Raw genomic sequence first — 21,276 nt, forward strand, 5'->3', positions numbered from 1 at the left:
CCTTGTTGTGATGGGGCTAATTTGTAAGACGTGAAGGCTTAAAGAGGAAGTAAACCCTGATGTCAAAGTATCTTTGGTAAAAATGTAAAATAATATATTCATTATCAGATTGCATTTTAAATTATTTCCAGCCTACTCATGTTAATTTGAACAATCATGCAGTTTGTAAACTTACTCTGAAGATCCCATACGTTGACTTCCTTAAATTCTGTGACACGCAGTCACTATGATGCCCTGCAGGTAGGCACTGCTGTGTCACACATTTCACTGGGCCTGCCTTCTGAACTACAAAAGGTGCTGAGGAGGAGATTTAGGAAGCAGAGTCAGTACAGGAATCACAGCTTGCAGGCAGCAAGGTACCATGGGATATGTAGTCCTTAGAAACAAAGTAAAAACAGCAGAGGAGAAGCTTCAAAACATGCAGGGAAGGGAATACAGAAGCTGTGGAAGAGACAACCAGCAAGTCAGGCAGAGCTTACGCCATTAAAAAGGATTTAAGTAAATTTATATTAGATTGTCAAGTACAAATATTATTTGTATTCTTATTTTTAATGCTGATATTTAATGCTAATATGCAGGACACAGCGGGGACCAGCGGAGACGCGCAGCGCGACTTGCGCATGCACAGTAGGGAACCGGGCAGTGAAGCCGCAACGCTTCACTTCCCAATTCCCTGACAGAGAATGGCGGCGGGGGGCAGCAGAGAGACGAGCGATCGCTCGTCATCTGCCGCCATCGCTGGACCCTGGGACAGGGAGGTGTGAATTTATTAAAAGTCGGCAGCTGCAATATTTGTAGCTGCTGGCTTTTAATATTTTTTTTTTTAAGGTGCAGAACCGCTTTAAAACATTTCCAAAGAAAATGAGGAATTCCAGGTATGGATATGCTATACATTGTTACATTGGTGTAACTTGAACCAATTTATCTGTCATACCATACCATACCAGAAAACTGACCATGCTTGGATGGATATTCTTCTATGCTTAAAGCGGGAGTAAACCCAGTTTCAAAAAACACTTACCGTATATACTCGAGTATAAGCCGAGATTTTCAGCCTCTTTTTTGAGGCTGAAAGTGCCCCCCTCGGCTTATACTCGAGTCATCGCTGTCTGCCCGCTCGATCAGCGTGTCGAGCAGACAGACAGCGGCCATTCTGATTCAAAAGCCGCGCCTCCGGCTCCCCCTTCGCCTGTGATAGGCGGAACACTGAATTTCCCAGCAGCCTGTGTTCCGCCTATCACGGACTTCGTATCATCCTCGTACTACGGACGAGGATGATACGATGTACGTGATAGGCGGAACACAGGCTGCTGGGAAATTCAGTGTTCCGCCTATCACAGGCGAAGGCGGCGGCGCAGCTTTTGAATTTTACAATGGCCGCCGAGGCGCCGACGAACGAAGAGGGCACGGGACGGAGGCAAGGCACAGGACGGCACGGCACGGGACGGGACCGGAGGCAAGGCATGGCATGGCGGCGAGGCACGGCGGCGAGGCACGGAGGCAAGGAGGCTCGGCACGGGACGGAGGCTCGGGACAAAGGCTCAGGACACAGGTAGGCTGGACACACACACACACACACACACACACACACACACACACACACAGGGATGGATGGACGGACACACAGGGATGGACGGACACACAGGGATGGACGGACACACACACAGGGATGGACAGGCATGTCTTACCCTCGGCTTATACACGAGTCAATAAGTTTGCCAGTTTTTTTGGGGGTAAATTGGGGGCCTCGGCTTATATTCGGGTCGGCCTATACTCGAGTATATACGGTATATTCCCGGCATGCCGGAACTGCTAACGTTCACATTGGTTGTGCTCTCAACCAAACTTTCAAACCATCCAATGGCTGGTGTCATAACTGATCACATGTGCAGCATTATGGCAGTTGAAGAATTATTAGAGGCCAAGATGGCGGCTTCCTTGACTGAAAACAATGAAGGGTTTACTTCCACTTTAATGTAGTCAGCTTGAAATAGGAATGCAAGGGGATTGGTAAGATCACCAGGTATTTCACGTAAAAAGAAGCTATGCAACAAGAACAGGATACTTTTTAACACAAGTACATGGTAAACACATCAGGAAAGTGAAATGTTGGGGTAACATACACTTTGACACATACACATTACGACCCATGCCACGTCATTAAAATGTCAAATTCCAGAAGGCCAGTGGCCATCCACTATGCACCGAGATAATGGCAATGGCATACTGTTAAATGATCGGTTAAAATTACTTGACATTTAAGTATGGGGCTAATTTATTTTTTTCAGAATCATACTTACCTAAAGTGGATGCAGCATTGGTCTGATGCTGCATCTGTCCCCCACCGCCTCCAACACTGAGAACCAAGCGATCAAACACCACTGATTGCTCAGTTCTCAGAGCTCCCTGAGCAGAGAGCTACTCACCGTCAGTCAGCAGCTCTCTGCTCCCCCCCCCCCCCGCCACTGGAGCGCTAGGCTGTGGAGGGGGCGGGAGTGGCCATCTCAGACTCACAGCGGCTCACCGAGAGGCTGAGCCAGGTGTTGATCCAGGCATGTGGATGGATCCAGACTTCAATATCCAAACCAAACCCCCCCCCCCGGGGGCTTCAGCCCGCTGTCTGCTGAGAACAGGTCACAAGAGTGCAGAATGAACTGCATTCCTGCGATCCAATCACAACCAGAGAGATGTATATTAAGCAGATGCAAAACAATGAAGATGTTTTCACTGATGGCAGAGGTTCTCATCAGTGAACACATGTCAAAACAATTAGTAAATGCCGATATAGGCAGCTGAGGTTATATGCAACTCTTGTCTATAAAAAAGTCCAAACTGGCTCCAAGGCTCCATTCACATTTGGCATTTTGGGATCTTGTGCAGAATCGCTGCAATTCTGCCTGAGATGTCCAATCTCACTGAAATCGGTTCAGGTGCCATTCATTTTCAATGGCACCTAACTACTTAAGCGTGGCGCGGTTTTTCTGTGGTTCTCGTGCGAAAAGTCGCACAACAATCACGGCAAAGTGCCACGCGTGAAACTCGTCACCAAAAAGCAGCTCCTGCTCCTTCTTGGGCGACAAGCTTTGCACGCTGCCGTTTGCCAAAATGGCTGCGCGATTTATTGCTGCAAAAACGCATCACGTTTTAGGTGCAATTGAAAATAAACGGTACCCGAGTTTGCGTTTTGCGATTGCAGTGCGACTTGAGATCGCAGGCAGAATCGCAGTGAGATACCGAAACGCCAAATGTGAATGGTGATGAGCGGATTTTCTGACAGGGAAGCTCAGGAGATGTGAAGGAACATAGCAAAAGGTGCAATTTCCATATAAAAATTTGCCTTCCTATATCTTTAGATCTATTGATCATTTTATACGTTTTTTTTTTTTTTTTTTTTTTAAATAATTCTGCTGATGCATGCTCTCATCATATGATTACTTTCAAAGAGTCAGATTTATAACAGGTCTACTTTAAAAACACAGCTCTGAATGACTCTCCTCTTATGTGTGGGCTAAGAATACATACGACTCCACCATCTGAAGCAGATGCGCTTTTCAGTTCTATCTTCAACTATTTATAGGCTATGTTGTCAGCTGCTAGGATTTTAAGAGGACCTGGACAGTGTACCCCCCCCCCCCAGCACTCAGACGCACGTGAGCAAACACTTCATTACCAGCATGTGCTAAACCAATTAATAATTCACCAGCATCTGCTAGGAAATGTCCTGACTAATCAATGGACCTTCTGAAGCTATTTTCATAAAAAAGATCCTTTTATGATCCTTCTACGGGGGCCGCGGCCCCGTCTCTTGGAAATTTCGGCCCCCTGCTCGTTTCTTCACCGCACCAATTAGAAAGCACATCTCGCTTCGCGCATGTGCAGTAGGGAACTGGCTCTGAAGCCGAAAGGCTTCACTGCCGGGTTCCCTTAAAAGGAATGGCGGCGGCTGCACCCGACAGCCGATATTAAAAGTCAGCAGCTGCTGCATTTGTAGCTGCTGACTTAAAACATTTTTTTGTGGGGAGGCTGGACCTCCTCTTTAATGAAATTTCAAACATTGTTCTCATTCTTTTTAAAATCTGCAATTTTCATAAAAAGATCAGAAGATCCACTGATATGGAGCGACAACTACCCCCCAATTGCTCCCCTGGGGTGTCACCCGGTCACTTGAACCCCTGATGGAGGCTACAATTGGCCAATGCTACACGCATTGGGGTTGATTTACTAAAACTGGAGAGTGCAAAATCTGGTGCAGCTCTGCATAGAAACCAATCAGCTGCCAGGTTTTTATGTCAAAGCTTAACTGAACAAGCTGCAGGTTAGAAGCGGATTGGCTACCATACACAGCCGCATCAGATTTAGCAAATCTCCCCCATTGTGCAGACATGGGTCCCTGTTGTCACTATCAGGAAGCCAGACCACAGTTATGATGGGCAGCTAACACTGTAGCGAGTGTATGTAGACTGCAAGTGGCTGAAAAGGTCTAAGTTTGAAAAATGAAAAATAAACATCATCCAGGTCAAGTTAAAATCCACTTTAATAAAGTGCAGCATTAAACCAAAAACCAAGAATCTAATATATCGCAGCTCTACAATCCTTAGATGTGGTGGCTGCATTTGTTTTCTTTTTTTCAGGCTTCCCCCCCCCTCTATTTTTACCTGGTGGTCTGGCCAGTAAAACTCCTCCTGCATTAGAGCACCCCCCCCCCCCCCACTCTGGATGAAGGAGCATAGGGGGTATCTTTGGACAGCAGCATTGTCAGTCTGGAGAGGGCAGGGGGCACATTAGATATACTAGCAGCAAAATTTAGATACACTTACAAATTGAGGCCAAACTCCAGCTCACACTTTATAATTAGTTACAGCAAACTGTTTTCTTTTTCGTTTTGGGATAAAGGTTTTACATGAATAAAAGCTGATCATTGTAAGCGCCACTGTTAATAGTAAATGGTTTGTCTCATTCTTGTACACTGATGCATCTGGAAGAGAACGCTTTCCTTTCAAAAGCAACAGACTTACTGGCAGGGTCACCAGATGAAAATAGGGGGGAAAAAAAAGCCTAAAAAAAAAAAAAAAAAAAAAAAATAATAAATAAAAAAAAAAAAGAACACTAATGCAGCCATCACATCTAACAATATTTAAGCCGCACTATAATATTTGCTTATGGGTTTAATATGGCTTGAAACTGTTACTCTGCTCTCTGGCAGTTCAATCCTTGTATTAAACAGACAAGTCCTACCAGAGCTTATCGCCTGCTGGCCACGGCTACATAATGCAAGTTTCCTTACTATGCGATATGTCATATTTACCTGAGGTTTTAAAAATTCTATTTTTAAGCCCTTAACCACATGCCGACCGCTGCACCCCAATTTACATCGGCAGAATGGCACAGGCAGGCAAAAGGGTGTACCCATATGTCCCCTTGAAATTCCTGTATAGCCGGAGCGCGCCGCGGGACCCTCTATGTTCGCCAGCGGCCCACAATTACGGTGATCAGAGGCAGAACAGGGAGATGGCTATGTAAATAAGGCATTTCCCTGTTCTGCCTAGCAACACTACAGGGATCTACTGCTCCCCGTCATGTTGTAGTGAGCCCATCCCCCCTACAGTTAGAACACATCAAGGGAACACACTTAACTCCTTGATCGCCCCCAAGTGTTTAACCCCTTCCCTGCCAGTGACATTTATACGGTAATAAGTGACTATTTTTAGCTCTGATCGCTGTATAAATGTCAATGGTCCCAAAATAGTGTCAAGTCTCCAATCTGTCCGCTGCAATGTCGCAGTCACGATAAAAATTACAGATCGCCGCCATTACTAGTAAGAAAAATAAATAAATTAATAATAAAAATGCCATAAATCTATCCCATAGTTTGTAGGCGCTATAACTTTTGCACAAACAAATCAATATACGCTTAATGCGATTTTTTTCTACCAAAAATATGTAGAAGAATACATATTGGCCTAAACTGTGTAAGAAATTTGTTTTTTCTTATATATTTTTGGGGGATTTATTATAGCAAAAAGTAAAAGTAAACAATATTGCTTTTTTTTCAAAATTGTTGCTCGTTTATAGCGCAAAAAATAAAAACCACAGAGGCGATCAAATACCACCAAAAGAAAGCTCCATTTATGGGGAAAAAAAGGGTGTCAATTTTGTTTGGATACAACGTAGCATGACCGTGCAATTGTCAACTAAATCGACGCAGTGCCGAAACGCAAAAAAATGCTCTGGTCAGGAAGGGGGTAGATCCTTCCAGGGCTGAAGTGGTTAAAGAGTCTGCTCACATAATTTGTAATAAAAACATCTTTGCCATTCTGAAGCTTCCCTCCAACCACTTTGCATATTATTTTTATATACTGCGATTCTGTACTTGCTAAATATGCTGCAGAAATCTCCCTCCACTGAGTCTGGCTGCAACAATTTTAAGTGTAGGCAGCTGAAGCTGCTGCCTGTTCATTTCCTGGATTTACACAGGGGCACACCCCCAGCAGCTCTCATTGGCCCTCTTATGAGAGAGAGAGAGAGAGAGAGAGAGAGAGAGAGAGAGAGATAGAGAGATAGAGAGATAGAGAGATAGAGAGATAGAGAGATAGAGAGATAGAGAGATAGAGAGATAGAGAGATAGAGAGATAGAGAGATAGAGAGATAGAGAGATAGAGAGATAGAGAGATAGAGAGAGAGAGAGAGAGAGAGAGAGAGAGAGAGAGAGAGAGAGAGAGAGAGAATGTGCATGATGTCATAAGCCTAGGCTTTTTACCAGACAAGAAACAGGAAGTGGGCTGTATAAGGTATTTACTGGCAGAAATAAAAAAAAAACAAAAAATTCTTAACTATCCAAAGTTAAAACAACAAGGGCAGAAGACTTAATAGATGGAAAGATGAAAAAATGACTGAAGTTCCACTTTAAAGTGGTTCTAACAGCTCAAGTTCTTTTTACCTTCGTGCATTGGCTCCAACTTCTGTCAGAGACAGTGAGCCAATGAAGAGAGAGAGGTGGGGGGCAGAGCTGTGGCTGTGTGTGTGAATGGACACCAGAGGCGGCTCTCTAATTAGGCAAAATTAGGCCTAAGGCCTCGTCCTCTCAAGGGCCTCGCCCTCTCAGGGTCCTCGCCACCGCCTAGTTTGCCTAAATAGCTGCCTCTACTATCATCCTGCATCCATTCTAGTACAGTCAGCGCAGGGGAGCTTTGTGCCTGCCTCGTTCAGTTTACAAACAGTCCTCCTCCTCTCTGCTCTGTTACACCATGCCCCATCAGATCACTGCCCAGTCTCCATGGGAACAGCCGGCAGAGACTGACAACTGCCCCGCCCCTCACAGCCAACGCTGTCCGTCCCTTGAGCTGATACCTTGTGTAAAGGCTGGGCACAGCTAGCACCTCAGCAGGATTGCGAGTCCACTCTCCTTCCAGGGCGGGGCTTCTGTGGTGGAGGCGGAGCCAATTCCAGTTCTCTCGCTGTAGCCTGTCTGTGTGCAGCCGACTGACTACTGAGCTCAGTGAGCTGAGGATGTGCTGACTGAGCTGTGAGGCGAAAGAGCATCTATGTGTGAGGTACATATGACTGGGGTGACCATGTGATTGGGGGTGTATGCATGTCACTAGGGGGGTGACCATGTGATTGGGGGTGTGTGCATGTCACTAGGGGGTGAACATGTGACTGGGGGTGTGCGCGCATGTGACTGGGGGGTGTGCATGTGACTGGGGGTGTGTGCATGTCACTAGAGGGGGGTGAACATGTGATTGGGGGTGTGTGCATGTGACTGGGGGGCTGTGCATGTCACTAGAGGGGGACGAACATGGGATTGGGGGTGTAAATGTGACTGGGGGGTGTGCATCCCACTGGGGGTACATGCGACGGGGGGGGGGGTGAGCATCCAACGGGGGTGCGAATGTGTTTGGGGGGTACATGTGACTGGGGCTTACAGTCAGCTCTGCTCAGTCCTCTGCCAGTGTCCCAATGTGCCTGCCTGTGATTGACCACAAGTGTCCTCCTGACCTGACTCCACCCCACCCTCATCCCCAGCCATCCAGGGCTCCACTGCGGTGGTCGGGAGATCCCAGCTCAGTCCAGTGTGATCCTCAGCCATGGTGGGCAAGGCGCTCTTCGCTGGCACTGCTCATGACCGACTTCTCTGTGGCTATCTCCCACCAGGAGCTCTTCCACTATGAGGAGTCCGAGGGGGACCTACTGCTTCCCAACAGGGATGATGAGAGAGACAGAACACTGACACCAGCACAGAGAGACAGAACACTGACACCAGCACTGAGAGAGACAGAACACTGACACCAGCACTAGCAGAGTGTACACTGACACCAGCACAGAGAGAGAGAGAGAGCTAACACCAGCCCTGAAAGACAGAGCACTGACTCTCTCTCAGTGCCAGTGTCAGTGTCAGTGTTCTGTCTCTCTCAGTGCCGGTGTCAGTGTTCTGTCTCTCTCAGTGGCGGTGTCAGTGTTCTGTCTCTCTCAGTGGCGGTGTCAGTGTTCTGTCTCTCTCAGTGGCGGTGTCAGTGTATAATCTGCTAGTGCTGGTGTCAGTGCTGTCTCTCTCAGTGCTGGTGCCAGTGCTCTGTCTCTCTCAGTGCTGGTGCCAGTGCTCTGTCTCTCTCAGTGCTGGTGCCAGTGCTCTGTCTCTCTCAGTGCTGGTGACACCAGCACTAAGAGAGACAGGAGCACTGACACCAGCACTAGCAGAGAGACAGAGCACTAACACCAGCACTAGCAGAGAGACAGAGCACTAACACCAGCACTAGCAGAGAGACAGAGCACTAACACCAGCACTGAGAGAGACAGAGCACTAACACCAGCACTGAGAGAGACAGAGCACTAACACCAGCACTGAGAGAGACAGAGCACTAACACCAGCACAGAGAGAGACAGAGCACTGACACCAGCACAGAGAGACAGAGCACTGACACCAGCACAGAGAGAGACAGAGCACTGACACCAGCACTAGCAGAGAGACAGAGCACTGACACCAGCACTAGCAGAGAGACAGAGCACTGACACCAGCACTAGCAGAGAGACAGAGCACTGACACCAGCACTAGCAGAGAGACAGAGCACTGACACCAGCACTAGCAGAGAGACAGAGCACTGACACCAGCACTAGCAGAGAGACAGAGCACTGACACCAGCACTGAGAGAGACAGAACACTGACACCAGCACTAGCAGAGAGACAGAGCACTGACACCAGCACTAGCAGAGAGACAGAGCACTGACACCAGCACTAGCAGAGAGACAGAGCACTGACACCAGCACTAGCAGAGAGACAGAGCACTGACACCAGCACTAGCAGAGAGACAGAGCACTGACACCAGCACTGAGAGAGACAGAACACTGACACCAGCACTGAGAGAGACAGAACACTGACACCAGCACTGAGAGAGAGCATACTGCACTGAGATGGAGTGCCCTGACACCAGTACTGAGAGCATGCCAGCCCTGACACCAGCTTTGAAATAGAGGACACAGACACCAGTACTCTTAATATGCAATTCAATTTTATTGCTTGAATTATTTTTTCCCTGATGGACGTGAGTGGGGCCTCGTGTCTAAGTTATGCCTAAGGCCTCACAAAGCCTAGAGCCGCCTCTGATGGACACGCAGACCAGTGGGTCTAGAGCGATCCTGCCTGGGTGCCCCCAGCAGCAGCGAGGGACCAGGAGCGCCAGTGGAGGACAATCGGGGCTGCTCTGTGCAAAACCTCTGCAGAGAGCAGTTAAAGCAGAGCTTAAGCCCCACCTCACCCAAAATTAAGAGTCAGTAGCTACAAATACTGTAGCTGCTGACTTTTACTATTAGGGCACTTACCTGTCCAGGAATCCCACGCTGTCCTTACCCAAGCTGATTCTTGAATTGGCTTCCAGATGCTGGCATCTCCATATTGGGTAAGGGAGACTGGAAGCGAAGCCTTGCGGCTTCACAGCTGTTTCCTACTGCCCGTGCACGAATCACGCTTCGCTTTCTCAATGGACCGGCTGCAGTGAGGGCCGAACTTGTGGCTGATTCAGCATTAAGTGGTAGTGGGCACTTGTCAAATCCATGTACCCGCTCCCCCCCCCCCCACAAGATGCCAAAATGTGGCAATGGGGGGGTGGAGGCAAACAACCGGAGCTTCCCCTTTTTGGGTGGAGCTCCACTTTGAAATTTGTTTTATGTAAAAATATCCAAACCTTTAATATTGCTTTAAAAGGAAATGTATGGTCATAGTTTCATTTAAGAAAATCAGTATTGTAATAACAACACAAGCAATTATTTTTCGACAATCCAATACAAGCTTACTTGAAAAAATCCTCCTCCATGTTGCGAGTTCTGTCTGTCTACTGGTCGTCTCTCTTTATACAACTTCCTGGATTCCCTGCATGCTTTGCAGCTTCTCTTCTGCGGTTTACTTTCAGTTTTTAAGGACTATATATCCCATGGTACCTTGCTGCCCACAAGTTGTCATTCCTGTACTGGTTCCACCTCCTGAAACTCCTCCTCTCAGCACCTTTTGTAGGGCAGAAGTCAGGCTCTGTGAAATGTGTGACATAACAGTGCCACTCACAGGGCAATAGTGACTACCTGTCAGAATTCCAGGAAGTAAACGTTTGGGGATCTTCACAAAGTAAGTTTACAAACTTCAAGATCATTCAGATGAATAGGAGTAGGCTGGAAATAATTAAAATACAATGTGGAAATGAATATATGATGCACCGAGGATCCATTCAAAACGGAGTTCTTCATTTTGGGTGGAATTTACAGATACAGAACAGGCACATAGAACGGAATGCATGTTCAGGTTTTATTTGAAACTGTAGATCACAGCGATGTTCTCATTATGATAGTCGGCTGTATTTCTGGATTGCGCTCCCTCACTTACACAGCGGCGGTCATTGGCTGTCATGTCGCTCTGATTCACCCACTTTACATTTCTCATAAACACATTTCTTGTCTCCCAGACTAAACATTTCTGCTGGCAGAGAATGTCAGATTAACACTATGCAGACTCCGGTACACCATCCCTGGCTGCTTCCTTACTTCCTGCTGCAACAATGAGAGAGAGAGAGAGAACGAGAGAGAGGGAGAACGAGAGAGAACGAGAGAGAGGGAGAACGAGAGAGAACGAGAGAGAGGGAGAACGAGAGAGAACGAGAGAGAGGGAGAACGAGAGAGAACGAGAGAGAGGGAGAACGAGAGAGAACGAGAGAGAGGGAGAACGAGAGAGAGGGAGAACGAGAGAGAGGGAGAACGAGAGAGAGGGAGAACGAGAGAGAGGGAGAACGAGAGAGAGGGAGAACGAGAGAGAGGGAGAACGAGAGAGAGGGAGAACGAGAGAGAGGGAGAACGAGAGAGAGGGAGAACGAGAGAGAGGGAGAACGAGAGAGAGGGAGAACGAGAGAGAGGGAGAACGAGAGAGAGGGAGAGAGAGGGAGAACGAGAGAGAGGGAGAACGAGAGAGAGGGAGAACGAGAGAGAGGGAGAACGAGAGAGAGGGAGAACGAGGGAGAACGAGAGAGAACGAGAGAGAACGAGAGAGGGGGAGAACGAGAGAGAGGGAGAACGAGAGAGAGGGAGAACGAGAGAGAGGGAGAACGAGAGAGAGGGAGAACGAGAGAGAGGGAGAACGAGAGAGAGGGAGAACGAGAGAGAGGGAGAACGAGAGAGAGGGAGAACGAGAGAGAGGGAGAACGAGAGAGAGGGAGAACGAGAGGGAGGGAGAACGAGAGGGAGGGAGAACGAGAGGGAGGGAGAACGAGAGGGAGGGAGAACGAGAGGGAGGGAGAACGAGAGGGAGGGAGAACGAGAGGGAGGGAGAACGAGAGGGAGGGAGAACGAGAGAGAGGGAGAACGAGAGAGAGCACGAGAGAGAGAGCACGAGAGAGAGAGAGGGAGCACGAGAGAGAGAGAGAGAGAGAGCACGAGAGAGAGCACGAGAGAGAGCACGAGAGAGAGCACGAGAGAGAGCACGAGAGAGAGCACGAGAGAGAGAGAGAGCACGAGAGAGAGAGAGAGCACGAGAGAGAGAGAGAACACGAGAGAGAGAGAGAACACGAGAGAGAGAGAGAACACGAGAGAGAGAGAGAACACGAGAGAGAGAGAGAACACGAGAGAGAGAGAGAGAACACGAGAGAGAGAGAGAACACGAGAGAGAGAGAGAGAACACGAGAGAGAGAGAGAGAACACGAGAGAGAGAGAGAGAGAACACGAGAGAGAGAGAGAGAAAACACGAGAGAGAGAGAGAGAAAACACGAGAGAGAGAGAGAGAAAACACGAGAGAGAGAGAGAGAACACGAGAGAGAGCGCGAGCGAGCGCGAGAGAGAGCGCGAGCACGAGAGAGAGAGAGCACGAGAGAGAGAGCACGAGAGAGCGCGAGCACGAGAGAGAGAGCACGAGAGAGCGCGAGCACGAGAGAGCGCGAGCACGAGAGAGCGCGAGCACGAGAGAGAGAGAGAGATGCACGGGCAGTAGAAAGGGGCAGCCAGGAGGGCTGGCAGTGCCCAAAGAGGTGGTGCTGGGAGCCGTAGCCACAGGGACAGCTAGCACTGGGAGTTTCTATATTCTTGCTTCACCATAGGGGCCCGCAGCCCCTGCCTTCAAAGGACATCTTCTTTGAGCCTGGCTGAGCCAGTGTCAGGCCTACAGTGCTAGGTGCTAGGTCCGGGAAGTGCAAATAAGCAAAGTGCTGGAGGAATGATGGTCTTTTTTGATTGTCAATTATCTGGGCATCTCATAAGTTTCCTATTCCTATCCAAGTTAAATTTCCCTCAGTAAAATAGAAACAAGTGCAAGGACTGCTTTCATGTCTCTGGATACTTGAAGTGTGTGTCTGGCTGGGGAGGGTGACAGAGACTACTATATTCAGCAGCCCCTACAGGGGTGCCACTACATATGCGGCCTCTTGTGGATGGGCTTTAATACAGAGTGGCCGCATATATGCTGTTATATGTAAACAGTTTACTGTGCTGAGAGATTGCTCCCAGCACAGTAACTGAAGTGTCATGAAAAGCTCCCAATGTATACTTGCGATCAGGCGCTTTTCAATCATGTGACCATTGTGACAGCCAATCAGAGTGGTCACATGATCGGAAATACAGCCTCCGTCTCCCAGCATTTAGATCCACTTGAAGGGCCAGGAGGTGGTGACAGGAAGGGGTGAAAGTGGAAATTTATTCAGAAAATTAAGTCCTGCTGGATCACATCAGGCTGGCCCCTTTTGCAGGTATAGCAATTTTTTTGTAAAAAAATAAAATAAAAAAATAAGCATTTATACTGTTTAAAATCCAGTGATACATTATCTCACCCTGCTCTGCACTTGTTCAGTTGCTCTCTATTTTTCAGCACTGTGCAAAGTTTGTAGAGGCCGATCTGCTGAGAGCCTAAAGATTTACAGCTTCTCAGGGGGCTTCAGTAAAATGGCAGCCTCCGGCAAGAAGGAACGGGAACAATTCTGGAGGCAATTTATGGCACACATTAATTTTGGTAGCATGTATAAATAATGTGGAATGTATGTGTAGTGGGTGTTTGCATCTCCCGAGACCATGTGAAGCTGGCTGAGGCTCTTCTGTGAGGGAGAATGTGCCCGTCAGCTCCTGCAGGGGAATCCTCTCCCTCCCTCTCCTCACAGACTAGGTTAATGCAAGCGGCACTCACAAGGACACAGGCAGCTGCTCTGCTCCCTCCCCTGTATCTTCATTGGCAGGAGGAGAGAGCCAATCAGCAGCAGCAAAGGACCATGGGACATGAAGTCTCAAACAGCCCCCATAGCCTTGTGTGAGGCATGACACTACAGAGCCCAGCATACTCTGCAGGAAGAGAAATGGGGCCTCCATCTGGTCTTCCAAGGGACAGGGAGATCACCAGGAGGCAAGGAGGAAGATGGACGTGACTGGAGGAGCTGCTGCTACCTACTGGGATCCATCCAGAGATGGTTCCAGATACGATGGGAGACGGGCGTCCCACCAGAGGGAGACCTTTGGTGCATCTCCAGGCGTCAGCATACAAGAGGCAATTTGGTCACAAGTTGGTCAAATGGGCCACTTGAAGAACCATCTGCAAAGACATCCTCCTTTTTGCCTGGGTCGCAGGACTGGTGAGAGGGCACTTGCCCACTTTAAAGATTCACTAATGCTGAACACTGCATACAGACCGCATAGTTCTGGAGTGCCAAGAGGACCTTTCACTTACCCCTTTAAATCTCTTTATGCCGATTACCGACTTCCTTTGTTACACTTTGAGGATTCTTCGTCTTTTCTGAGCTCCAACTGCCAGTGAAGATAATTGCAAGGCCTTGTATTCTGAACACTGACTCTTTCTTGCTCTTAAAGGGGACACGTTCTTGGTACCTATATTACTCCACCTCTCATTAGGACTAGTGTTATTGTAGTCCCCTATTTTCCCAGAGTATGCGATCGGATTTTCCGACAGGAAATGTTGGATGTTAGCTTGTTGGCTGAAAGTCTGACCGTGTGTATGCTCCATCGGACATTTGTTGGCAGACTTTGCACCAACAAATGTCGGCTAGCAGGTTCTCAAATTTTCCACCAACAAAACTTTGTTGTCGGATTTTTCGATTGTGTGTACACAAGTCCGTTGCACAAAAGCCCACGCATGCTCGGAATCAAGTACGAGCCGGAAGCGATCGGTCTTGTAAAACTAGCGTTGAGTAATGGAGATGTCACGTAGGTCTTTTACGTCACTACGTTTGTAATTCTTGGCCAACATTTGTGTGACCGTGTGTATGCAAGACAAGTTGGAGTCAACACCTTTCGAACAAAAATCACGGTTTTGTTGTCGGAAAGTCAGATCTTGTGTACGGGGCATTTCAGTTAAAGCTTCTAATAAGAAGAAATCTCTTTGCCAAAACTCCTTGTTGCTCTTTTACCTCGAGTACAACTGTTATTAATTTGTTATTACTACTTGTACCTACTAATTTACCTAGAATCAATTTAATCGGGTCTGTGTGTTGCTTTCTCCCAGGATTTGGCTGAATGACAGTCACTCACATTCTCCTTTAGAGTTAGTAAACAGTGAAGGTTGAATCCAGCTTGATCTGTGTCTCTTTTATTGCGGTGTTCCATTAACTTAATTGCTATGTGTGCCAGAGGGGCTGGGACGATTGTTGGGACTCGAGCGGCTCCTACGGGGGTAGCACTACATATGTTTCTTGCTAAAGAACATTATTTTTATTAAGTTGTTATAGGTAAAGTTCTATTTTAAGACCTTGGAGCTTGTAACTTGACAGCTTAAACTGCACTGTCACAGACAGCTGCTGGTGCACAAAAACAGGGAAGCCATCACCATGATTTACAAACAAAAAACATCATCAAGTCTTGCACAAAGAGGCATGGTGATAGTTGAAGTTGGCAGGCTGCAGCTGTCACCGCAAGTAAAACAACTGAAAAGGATTTAAAAGTTTAACAATTTCCACGCACTGTAAAAAAGAGATGTGATTCATCAGACCAGGCCACTTTTTTTCCCTGCTCTGTGGTTCGGTTTGAATGCTCACAGGTCCATTGTAATCGCTTTTGGCTGTGGACATGGGACAGCATGGCGAACCTGATCAGCCTGCGGCTACACAGCCCCACACACAACAAACTGTGATGCTCTGTGTGTTCTGACACCTTTCTATCAAAACCAGCATTTGGAGCTCCAGTAGCTTTTCTATTGGATAGGACGACACAGCAAGTCTTCTGCCCCAATATGCATCAGTGAGCTTTGGCCGCCCATTACCCCGTCACCGGTTCACGGATATTCCTTCCTTGGACCTCTTTTGGTTGTCCTGACCACTGAAGACCGGGAACATCCCACAAGAGCTGCAATCCAGGAGTTGCTCTGAACCTGTCGTCCAGCCATTTCAGTTTTGCTCTTGTCAAAGTCACACGTATACGCTTGACCATTTTTCTGCTTTCAATACATCAACATGCGGGCGGCACAGTGGTGTAGTGGTTAGCACTCTCACCTAGCAGTAAGAAGGGTTGCTGTTTCGAATCCCAACCACGACACTACCTGCCTGGAGTTTGCATGTTCTCCCTGTGCCTGCGTGGGTTTCCTCCAGGTACTCCGGTTTCCTCCCATACTCCAAAGACATGCAGGTAGGTTAAATTTGCTTCTGTCCAAAATTGACCCCAATATATGAATGTGGACCTTGGATTGTGGGCTCCTTGAGGGTAGGGACCTATGTGAGAGTGCAATGTACAGGGATAGGGACAATTGTCTGGTGTCTTTATTCAATCTTACTAACTATGCAACTATGTAACTTCAGGGACAACACATTCATTTACTACCCAACTTCATGTCACTTGCACCCACTTTCAGGTGCCACTCTAACAAGATAAGCATTTTTATTTACTTTACCCATCAGTGGTCATGTTATTACTGATTAGTGTATTTGTCAGCTTGTAATAAAAAAACACCAGTAGGATAATTATTAACCGCTTGCCGATTGTTTCACTTAGATAGGCGATTGTACTGCGCTGGATCATGTACCTAGTATGTGATCCAGCACTCCCGGGTTGGGGGCGCTCAGGCGTGCCACCGGTAGCCCGCTCTCGCTGTTATTAAACACAGCGGGATCTGATCGGCAGGTAAAGCGGACTCAATGTTCACCAGCACTCAGCGATCGTTCATTACACAGCCAGAACAATTGTCTGCCGTTCTGTCAGTAGGGAAGGTATTGATTCTGTGTTCCTGCAAAGCAGGGACATAGATCAATGCCTTCCCTTAGTAAAAGCACCTCCCCCACAGTACACAAGCTAGGTACACATTTAACCCTTTGATCGCCCCGGATGTTAACCCCTTCCCAGCCAGTGTCATTAGTACAGTGACAGTGCATACTTTTAGCACTGATCACTGTATTAGTGTCACTGGTACCTCAAAAGTGCCAGTTAGTGCCATTATAAGCAGCTGATTTCTGCCATTACTACAAAAAAATAAAATAATAATAAAAAATATCCCATAGTTTGTAGACACTAACTTTTGTGCAAACCAATCAATATACGCTTATCAAGATTTTTTTTTTTAACCAAAAATATGTAGCAGAATATTGGCCTAAAAACTTATGAAGTTTTAGTAAATCAGCCACATGGTCTGAGCATCAAGGTATTAATGTCGTCTGCTCATAAAAGGGTTAAGACAGACCTAGATGGAAAAAAAAAAAAAAAAAAAAAAAAAACTGTCATTAACAAACGTCGTGGATGGATGGATTCCCCCCCACCAATGCCACGACATTTTACTCTGACAGCAGGACTCTCTGCTGTCAGGATACACTGATCAGCAGCTGCTGACTGATGAACGTTTTGTCTTGTCTTGTTTGACGGAAGTCAATCTAAGGATTAACCTCCAAATATGTGGCCTCTCGGCGGGTGGACCTTGGCACCAAGCGGGCAAATATTTGTTTGCAATATTGCAAAAAAAAAAGCTGTGCCGGGAGCGTGCACCTTGCATGGTCCCGACACAGTTACCAGATAGATAATGGAAAGCTCCTGATCGCAGTTTGTGATCCGATCATGTGATTGGCGGGACAGCCAATCAGGACAGACACATGATTAAAAACGCACCCCTGCCTCCAGGCATCCTAAACCCCTTAAAGGGCTGGTTCCAAGGGGTTAACTTATTTTGAACGTAGAAGACCGCACAGGGATGGAAAAATCGGCAAGTCCCTGCTGAACCAGCCAAATGTCAGTCTGTCTATGACCAGTTTTAAGCTCCTTAAATGCCTCCCTCTACAGGTCCCACTGTCTACAAAACAGGTCCAACTGGCAGCACTGTTAGATATCTGCTGTCAATAAATGTTGGAAGATAATAGAACAATAGATTTCAAGCAGTTATACTAGTAGTATACTACTATTTAAAATGCATAGTTTAAAAATGACTTACCAATGTCATTAGCCAATGATGCTGGATCGGATGCCCCAAACGAGGCCTGAAACTCCTCTTGAAGGCGGTACGCACGTTGCAGTAAGGCTTCCAGTTTATGGATGAACTCAGCACTTATAACATCCTGGGAAAACATTTAATGGTAAGGATGTGCAAAAATAAAATATTCATCACCTAGATCGCTTGCCCGCCTGTACATCCCATTATCCTAATCTGAATATACACATAACAGATGAAGAATGAAGACAAGCCAAACCGTACTTCATTGCACTTATTCCTTAAAACACTGCAAAGATGTGCTAAAAACAGATAACAATTGTAATAAATTACATTTGAATTCACTTAAAAGAGAAGCAAGGGATTTTTTTTTTCCCAGTATCATATACCGAAGTTGCATCTGTTCCCCCCGGCGCCTCTACACTGAGAACCGAGCGATCAAACACCGCCAATGGCTCGGTTCTCACAGCTCCGTGAACAGAGAACTGCTGATTGTCAATCAGCAGCTCTCCGCTCTGCTCCGCCTCGCTCACTGGAGCGCTGAGCTGTGGAGGGGAGCGCCCATCTCAGGCTCTCCGCGGCTCACTGAGAGGGGTGTCAGTCCAGGCACCTGGCGGATCCAGACTTCCATTGTCAGAATGATGCAGTGCCTGGACTGATTTCTGTGATGTCATAAGAGAGCGGACTTCAGTCTGCTGAAAACAGGTCACAGGAGTGCAAAACGAACTGCACTCCTGTGATCCATAGGTACAGCCCAAAAAGTAGAAGTACATCCCAACGTGATTTTTCACCTTAAAGTGGTGTTCTGGCCGAAATTTTACTTTTTAGATAAAAAATCCCTTATAATCCTCATGCTTAATGTATTCTAGTAAAGGTACGCTATAAACAAAGGTCCGTTTTCTATTTTTGCACTGTTGATTTCTTACTTTTGTAAGTTTTAGCAGGCTGTGGCCATTTAATGTGTGGGCATCTGAAGCCAGACTGCATCTCTTCCTGTATTCCATGCATGCTGGTTACCCAGCATGCACCTCCAGATCTCACACATGCTCAGAGACTAGCAGTGCAATAGGTTGTAGGTTGGGTTTCCATAGCAACAGCAGTGTCAGGAGGTAGTTGCCTCCCCCTCCAGGAACCAGAAAGTTTATCTACATTTACAAAGATTATAAATCTAGAAGTATAAAAAGCTCCTGCAAAATGTAATTACTTTTTAAAAGTTGCTAATTGTAAATGATATCCCTTGTTTCTGTGCAGATTTTATTATAAATTATCTATATCTATCTATCTCTATCTCTATATATATTTTTTTCTCTTGGGAGGGTGTGTGTGTGTGTGTGTGTGTGTGTAGAGGTCGACCGATCTATTGGCCAATATTTGCCGTTTTTTAATTAATGGCATCGGCCGATTGTGCTGATAAAAAGGTCGATGAGAACTACAGCAAGACTTGCAAATTACTTCTGTAATAAAAGTCAGTGCAAGTTGCCTGAGTCTTCAGTGAAGACTTTCCTCCTCTAGGGGCAGTCTGCCAAGAAAAGAGTAAAGAGATACAATGTTTACACTTCTGAATGAACAGAGGCTCAGTTCACACAGTAGGCGGCACGACTTGCAGCGCCGCGACCTGCAGCGACCTCAGCGGCGACTTGCAAAACGACTTCTGTATAGAAGTCAATGCAAGTCGCCCGAAGTCGCCGCAAAAGTAGTACAGGAACTTTTTTTCTAAGTCGGAGCGACTTGAGTCGCTCCTATTAGAACGGTTCCGTAGTACAGAACGGGGCGCGACTTGTCAGGCGGCGAAGTCGCCCCTGTGTGAACTGAGCCTGAGCTCTGTGTGTAGAAGTTCTCAGTTTAACCATTTAAAGACTAAATCTTTTCTGACACTTCTTGCTTACAAGTAAAAATCCTGTATTTTCGGCCAGAAAATCACTTGGAACCCCCAAAAATTATATATATATTTTTAGCAGAGATCCTAGGGAATAAAATAGAGGTTGTTGCAATATTTTATGTCACACGGCATTTGCGCAGAGGTCTTTCAAACGCAATTTTTTTGGAAAAAAAATACACTAATAATAAAAGAAAAAAAAAACAGTAAAGTTAGCCCACTTTTTTTCGTCCAAAAGTTTTGATCACCTGTTTTTATTTAATATATAGTTTTGTTTTGTTTTTTTAATCCAAATCGTACATACAAGTAAACTGATTGGAGGTTTGTTTTGTTTAATAAATGTTTAAAATGTAAGAAATTTTCTGTATCACTCATTAAGGCTGCTTTCACACTGGAGCGGGCAGGCGTTGATGGTAAAACGCTGCTAGTTTTAGCAGCGCTTTACCATCATTTTAGGGGTGCTATTCGGCACATATAACCCAGCTAGCGGCCAAGGAAGAGGTTAAATGCGCCCGTGAACCGCCACTGCCAAATTGCATTGCATGCGCTTCGGCAGTGATGCTCATTTCAATGGGCAGGAGTGGTGGAGGAGCGGTATACACCACTGCAAAGGTGCTGCTTGCAGGACTTTTTTTTTAAATTCTGCCAGCGCATTGCCTAAGTGTGAAAGCACTCGGGTTTTCACACAGACTGCAGGGGAGCTGTTTTGCAGGCGCTATGTGTGTGTGTATACACACATATATACAAACACACACACACACACACGGGACATCATTTACAATTAGCAGATTTTTAAAAAAGTCATTACTTTTTGCAGGAGCTACCCCAATTTGCCCCATCAAAACTGCACAATCATATAGCCCCCATCAAATTGACCCCATTATACTGCCGCCATCAAAACTGCCCCATTACATTGCCCATCACATTGCCCATCAAATTGCCCCATACTGCCACTATCAAAATTGCCCCCCCATCAAAACTGCGTTTTAGGAGTCTCAATACCCACTACCAACCCTGAGGAAGGAATACAAGTCGAAACGTGCTGGGTTTCATCAAATCAATTCATAAGGGCTGAAACTGGTCTCAAGCACTGGCAGCCCTTTGGATGTATCTGATGGTGAAAAGAAGTATTATTCCATGATGAATGTCAGCACATGCATGAGATTTTTCTGTAATTTTATTTTTTTTAGGACTCGGGGTCAGTTTTATTTGAGGTTTCCAAAATAAAAATCAACTTTTTAATGACAGTTTCATAGGTGGTTCTGTCTTCACAGGCCATGAGGGCTTTTCTGGTGCACCATGTGCACATATATTTTACTCTATTGATATATAGGATACTGGCAGACTACAGACCTTTGCACACTACACTCTATACCTAAAACAGTTTTTTCCCCATTTCCCTTCACATCAGAGCCGTCCCCAAATCAGATCATATCCCCTGCTTCAGGTCAGAGGTCACCCTATCACATCAGAGGCTCCTCATCATATCAGAGTCCTCCATTGCATCAGTGCCCCCCTTATACATCAGAAACCCCCCCATCAT

General features: G+C 46.6%; 1 protein-coding gene across 1 annotated transcript in view; it reads right to left on the reverse strand.

The window, feature by feature from the left end:
• MIGA1 (mitoguardin 1) overlaps positions 1-21,276 on the reverse strand; it is a 151,267-nt gene that overhangs the window by 62,428 nt on the left and 67,563 nt on the right. The window contains exon 7 of the mRNA XM_077450420.1: positions 17,861-17,984. Coding sequence (XP_077306546.1) covers positions 17,861-17,984 — 124 coding nt within the window. The remainder of the gene's footprint in view (positions 1-17,860; positions 17,985-21,276) is intronic.

Source organism: Lithobates pipiens, unplaced genomic scaffold (assembly GCF_037356315.1).
Source record: "Lithobates pipiens isolate NorthernLeopardFrog02 unplaced genomic scaffold, aLitPip1_a1.2 Scaffold_23, whole genome shotgun sequence".
In the NCBI taxonomy this organism is placed as follows: Eukaryota; Metazoa; Chordata; class Amphibia; order Anura; family Ranidae; genus Lithobates; species Lithobates pipiens.